The sequence below is a fragment of the Homalodisca vitripennis genome, chromosome 8, assembly GCF_021130785.1.
Source record: "Homalodisca vitripennis isolate AUS2020 chromosome 8, UT_GWSS_2.1, whole genome shotgun sequence".
In the NCBI taxonomy this organism is placed as follows: Eukaryota; Metazoa; Arthropoda; class Insecta; order Hemiptera; family Cicadellidae; genus Homalodisca; species Homalodisca vitripennis.
In genome coordinates this window covers 2,193,439-2,200,349 of record NC_060214.1, presented here as the reverse complement: position 1 = coordinate 2,200,349, position 6,911 = coordinate 2,193,439, and the positions used below count along the sequence as shown (strand labels likewise).

Genomic DNA, 6,911 nt, shown 5'->3' with positions numbered 1-6,911 from the left:
TGCATTTCAACTTGTTAATAACGATAAACCTTTATTGCTAAAAATTTGTGATTCTGTTCTTAGTCGTTGAATGAAGTGTATACAAAATCAAGTTGGGCATTACGAACAATAGCTATAACATTGTTTGGTAATATGTAAGTAATTTCATATAATGAATTTGTTTTCTTGCCTAAAAGTGTTTTTATTCAATTAACCTATAACGCCTTTAAATTTCTCTTTTGGGGAAACTAACATATGCGCCACCCTGTAGTATTTTTAGCAACAGCTCAAATACCGCTACAAACCATGGCATTATTGAGTTACAGATTCTATATTGGTGTGATTTTGAGAATGGACTTATCTGCCACTAATGGCACTTGGGGCAGTGAGCAAGTTATTTTTGTTTTCTGGACAACATTTGTACAATTTCATCAGAATTTCCCCCTGAAGCAGCTTATTACCAATTGCCCAGTCAGTATGTTCTGGGTTGCGTGAGGTTGTGTAAACAATGTATTAGAAAGCAACAGTTATTTACGACACAATCAGCTGATATTGCTGGTGACATGTGAATGGCAAGATCCAACATGCTGGAGCAACGCTCAGATGTCATGCACTGCTTACTTCATCTCCTCTTCCTTCCTGACTGCTTGTGCCAGGCAGCAGGCTAGGACTATCCCTAACAGCTGCGGTCAACAAACAACAACATTGGGATGAATATACTTTATTTTGTAATGAAGAATGTCAGTTAAGTATATTTGCTATGGATTTACAAAATACTATTAATCAAAGGAGTACTTTAAGAAACCTTCCCAAACCATTGGAGAAAAATTATAAAATCCTCTTAGAAGGATATTTATATACATTAAGTCAAATCATACTAACAGTTATCAAGCAAAACGCCTTAAGAAGAGAATAAACCCACACTTCACTGTCTTCTTCACTCACATTGCATGACAATCCACGATAATAATTAGTGCCTATCCAGTATAGCATTTTGAGGGATCAAATAGGCAGACTTACCTCAATGAACGCTATCCCAATTCCGACAGCCATGATGATGACGATGTTATCTTTGGTTTTGGTCTTGAGTCGCTCGTAGCAGCCGTCTTGGAAGACTTGTGTCGGGTCATCAGAGTTGCGACAGAGAGCGTTGGGGTCATTCTGGACGTTGGCGACACAACAAGATCCTGGCACACTACCGTCTGCGAATACCTCATTCCATCCCTGCGGTCCTTCTACTCCGCAGCAACGCAGCTGTGGGCCGTGTGAGGAGAGAGTTAATATATTGATGTAGAGTTAATCGAAAACATCATGGAAATATTCAAATCCAGGCAGTTTGTGTAGATGTAAGTTAATAGCAGCCCAGTTGTTAACCGAGACAAAATGTTTTCACAAGTATTGTTTTAAAATTAATGTGCATTATCATGATCAGTGTTGTCGGTTGAAAACAGAAGATTTAACCATTTTTTTATAGTTTCACTGATTAGGCCCGAGTAGTAAGGAGTAAGGCTCTCATTTATGGCACATAAAGGAAGAAATCTTGGACTTTGTGACCTAAATTGTGGATGTTTTTATAATGCTTTTGAGACCTCTACACTGATTCCATTCCTTTCAGCTGTTTTCAAAGTAACCAATCAATGAAAGAGGCTGCGAATTTAGTTACTGTTTATCTAAATTTATTTCTTACAATATGCTTCCTGAGATCAACATTGAGCATCTAGGAGCGTCCAGATCCCATGAGTCCTAGGGATAGAAGCTTTTAGATACTGGAGTCCTCAAAGACCATGAACTTCTAGAGATTGTGAAACTAACCTCCCAAAACCCATTAAATCCTGGTGGCTGATTCATTTTGATGGCAAGAACTCGTAGAAGTTGGGAGCTCCAAGTGGATAGACAAGGCTAAAGGCTTCCTGGTGTGAGATGTACCAGTGGCCAAAACTTCCCAGAGACGTGGAATACCATTTAAAGGCTATAACCTTTGAGATGTTAAAAGTTTCAGGAGACCCCATAGGCCAAGAACTCCGAAAAACTGGAAAATTTCACAGTGTTGGTGTTCCATAAGGATGAGAGCTCTCAGAAACCGGTAGACCCTAGAGGGCGGCAGCTTCTAGTGACTGATTTATTTTGCTTACTAGGAGTTTCGAATCATCAGAAACTTAAAGAGGACAAGATTTTCCTGATACAGTGAGATATCAGGAACTGGGAACCTGAATCCTTTTGGATTCCAAGAGCCTCGATCTAGACATCAGGAAATCACATAAGTTGGAATAATTTTGCCTGGGAACTTCTAAAAGCAGGAATCTTTGAAATGTTATTTAAGCTTCTTCTTCAGGTGGCCGAATACTTAGGTGATCCTAATAGGAAGTATAGGGCTTTGAGAAGTTAAGTTCATCAAGAAGTGGTGTATTGTACACTCCGTATAGTATACTTTCAGGAGTTACCGTCCATAAGTTTCAAACTGCCAGGTCTTATGGACTGCAATGGAAATCTTGCTACATTTTGAGTCAGAATGTTTTGTAACTATGCAATCACTTTATATGTATGAAAATGTTACCTTCAACAACTAGAACTAATCTGTTTAATAGCATTCCTGTTGACATAAGAAATAGTAAACTTCTAGAAAACAAAGGTATAACTGATATGTTTCTTAGAGTTAGGAGTACTTTAGACTTTGGGATGAATTTATGAACAGTTCACTTCCTTTTTAAGAGCTGGCTGTGCTGGTGGCCATTTTGACTTTAGATCCAAACAATAACTTAGAAAAATAATTCAAAATGTTTTTGTTAAATACTAAACTAATACTTAATAACTCAGCTTTACAAGAAACTGTAGAAAACGTTTGGATGTAGGCTATAGTAATTATAAATTTAAAACAAGACACCTCCCATAATATATGTTCAAAAATAAGGGTGTAAAAATGTTTCAGGTCTATCGTTGTTCATATGGGGTGAAACGCTTGGCCAGATTGAGTTTTACAATTCAGTTTACTGTAGACTTTTACAATTATGTAAGACTAGGGAAAGTTAAAAAATATGTTGTTAATCTATCTAAAAATAGTAGATCTAAAAATGTTCTATGTAATCTTATCCTATTAAAGGTATGTGAAAGACGTGTCATCTACTTTCTCGAAGTTTTTGTCAACATCAAAACACTCTCTTCCTTTAGTACATAACATTAACAAAGTAGATCGATCACCCCTCCCTCCAGAGTTCCCCTCCCTCGAGAGCTTCCCTCCCCCAACTCAAATCCTTGATATGTCACTGGATACCCCTACCTTCCTCTGCATGGAGTCCCAAGCCGACTGTTCGGTCTGCGAGTGAGTGTAGTTCCCCATGGAACGCTTCAGCGTGGATCTCATGGCGCTGGCGAACTCCTCCTTGGCCACGCTTGCCGCGATACCCACGGCCAGTTCGATCACAAATATCACCAACAGCAGCACTGCGAACTGACCGATTGAACGTGAGGAATGTCACAATACTAGATCACAATGTGTCACTCAACTCAGAAATACAAATCTGCAATGTTTCAGACCTGAAACCTTTTTGTTCAAATTCATGAAGCCTCACAACAATTTTCTGCTTTAGAAAACTAAAAAGACTATTATGAAGCAACGAAAATTTGTCAAAATTGTTAAACTGAAACATGGACTGAGAAAAAATAACTATACTTCGTCCGGAATCGTGACTGAGAAAGAGCATGGACATGCCAACTACGATTGGCAAAATACTCATTTTATACCTTAAAAATGAGATACCTCCAATAATTCTACAACCAAATATATGGTCGTGAGATTTAACATTAGTCCTATTAGCCTACAATAAACATGGTCCCCGTACAGACGGGTCTTCTTTTAAAAACAAACAAGAACATTTTAATGGGTACATTGTTAAACCAACACTAAAACAATAAAAACTCTTAAACCACCTTATAGAAATATACTACTACAGATACACTTCCATTAGTCGACAAATAACTACCTGCATTACGTACAAAATCTTGTTTTTTCATTTGTTATTGAATTAAAGTAATTTTATTAAATCTGTCGTATCCATGAAAAATAAGTAAAACAAGTCTAAACACGACATCTAAAAACGATAATGATAATACATCCCAATACATTTAAATGCCAACTTAATCAAAAAGGCTAACATAAATTAAAGATAGGCCTACAATCATGTTAAAAAGTGTGTTCACGATAATTCCGAGCTACTTGTTAATAATAATCTGTGCAATTTGGCGGTCATCGTTAGAAATATAGTGGACTACAATATTTACAAATAAATAGTGTACGGCCAAATTTAAAATGACAGTATACTAGCATTAAAAATATGGTGTAGTACAATATAAAAAAATAGTGTACTAGCACATTAAAAATAGTGTATTAGCACATTTACAAAGATAAGTGTACTACCATACTTTAAAGGTTAGTTCACTAGCGTATGTAATGGTTCAAAAATCAACACCGTAGTATTTGGAATTGATAAAACGTCTGACAAAGTTCGTTGATAAAAAATGACCTTAATCAGGAAATTCAAGTGTACTACCCAAATTCTGCATCCAACGTCTCTTGTTTTTATAACCGAAAAAGGCAGTATCCTAACGTGTTTAAGTTGACAATGTTTTGATTTTACATAAAAGTAGCCTAATCTACAATTATAAGAGTGTTATTTAATTCACAATATTTCTCTTATTGCTGCGGATTTATATTTGCATCAAAGTGGTGTTGCTGTGATCGCATGACGATTACTACAGTCCTTTGTCCGAGATAGTGGGCGAGCGCGGCATGCAACCCAGTCTAGTGTCTTTGTCTACATAAACAACCAGACTCGGCCAGATACGCGGGCCAACGTACTGAATAAGGTCAACACTAAAACTGCCATTAGTACTGATGTACTTAAACCGATCTTTTTGCTCCATCTCAGTTTTTATCTATCCGGAGTAAAGTTTGACAATCCGACACGCGAGTGCGCCTTACAGCTTATAATGCTGCCTTGTAATTATTTTTTTTATCGGCACATGAAAGTGGCTGTGTTTTAGTTTACTCTCGCTTTCAAGACACCGTATCTTTATACGCTCACTGGATGTCTATGCTTTGCTTATGTCAGCAAGGCAAGAGTACGCTACACTACGTGTCGCGGAAGCAGGTTTCGCTAAGGTTGCATGCAAAATTTCATTCACTAGATGTCCTGCGGAGAGATAGACAGACGTACAGAAAATACATGTTTACAAGCTCACGGTAGGGAAAAGAAATTGTGATACGCATCAAAGACTCTCAGCCAAATTCTATGGTTGAATATGCACCATCATAGAACTCTTTCCTGTCTATGTAGAAATGGTTTGCATGCAAAATTCAAAGTGTACAGATGAAACATTCTCGAGTTATCTTGCCACATGATACGTTCACATTTTTGTTCAGAAAGTTAGCTTTCACAGCAGTGTTCAAATAAAAGTTCCAGTAAGCTTGTGAGGGGATTCAAACGCAATAATACGCTGAAGTTAAAGATTGTCACCGACTTTTAAAATCGACTCAAAGGTGTAGCCTGAGAGGGGGTGCAAGGGGTTTGGACCCCCCAAATTTAAAATTTTTGAATTACTTTTTTAGTAAGCGGTTATGATTCTTTTTAAAATAATTCAGTATTACTGACATGTACTGCTGAAATATCGTTCTCAACAAAGAACTTTTTGAGGAACAAAATGAGGTCTTACTCTCTGTCCACTACAGGAAGATATAAATTGTCTGGACCCCCCCCATAACACCAATGCAAAAATATTCGCTAACGCTCAGCTAAATCACATGGATTACCATGTACCATCATGGGACTCAGTGTTCCTCGAATAGAAATGAATTTTAAAGCCTATATGTCAATTTGTTTTCGAGATATCGTGTGGACAAAGGTAGATATACAGACAGACAGAAATGAAGTCCCACAGCTGATAGACTACATCTCTATATGCGTAATTAGTGTGGTTTTCCTATGACCCCTGTTGTTTTCTTTTTCATGTATATTCGAGTACAGTGTATAATAACGTATTATTGTGTACTAAAAACGGACTAAAATACGAGTAAGTAGACACTTTAAACAGTTTTTTTATAAAGGAAGATTAAAAGAGTAATTTTCACTTAGCAAAAATAGCTCTATATATATTTGTATTTCACTTCATCGATTCATAACCTCAAACTTGGCTCGTTTGGTTCAAAGCCAGTGTAGTAGGGTGGAGTGTGGGCTAACAATATCCGACCAACTATCGAAGTAATCACCCGGTGAATGGTGTCGATCCATCGATTGACCAATCAATCACTATTCACAAACATTGTCGACAGGACTGCGTGCCAGGAACTGAAGGCTCTCTTGTATATTTTCCAGGGTCAATGTGCTTTGTGAAGTGCTTCAAGCTGAAGGACGCCTATTAATCCTTGGATGACAAGTCATCCTTAGCAATGTGGACTCTTATTGTTCAGGAGTCACACTTGCCTGTTATTACGATTTTAAGTTCTTAGTCTTATCGTATTGTTTCTACACTTCAGTGTTTATACTATAATATTAAGATTACGCGGGAGAGAATGTACAAAAGTCTTACAAAATAATTTTTAGGGTCCCCCGAAGTCAATAATTTCGAAAAAGATGACTGCACGCACACAAATGCATAAGAAAAAAGAAAAAAACACATTTAACTTAAAAAATAATTATCTGTAAAATATTTCAAAACGTCTCCCCACCCAGCATTGATTAAACTTCTTAATAATATTCTCATTGATCATTTCGCCTTCTGAGTTGTACAGTAATATTTGATGCCCATAAAAAAACACAAGAACAATGGAACAGTTGTCAATAGCGCAAACTGATGGCCAGAAATAGTAGTATCACTGAATTGACCTAGCTCAGCACTAGCGAATTATTTGGCTAGTCCTAGTTATGTAAGACAGAACAATG

General features: G+C 37.1%; 1 protein-coding gene across 1 annotated transcript in view; it reads right to left on the bottom strand.

Annotated features, from left to right (window-relative positions):
- Positions 1-227: 227 nt before the first annotated feature.
- Positions 228-6,911, bottom strand: part of LOC124367081 (CD63 antigen-like) — a 29,584-nt gene continuing 22,900 nt past the window's right edge. Inside the window, exons 3-5 of the mRNA XM_046823733.1 lie at positions 3,254-3,424; positions 1,000-1,233; positions 228-662 (exon numbers count right to left, since the gene is read on the bottom strand). Coding sequence (XP_046679689.1) covers positions 597-662; positions 1,000-1,233; positions 3,254-3,424 — 471 coding nt within the window. The 3' untranslated portion in view covers positions 228-596. The remainder of the gene's footprint in view (positions 663-999; positions 1,234-3,253; positions 3,425-6,911) is intronic.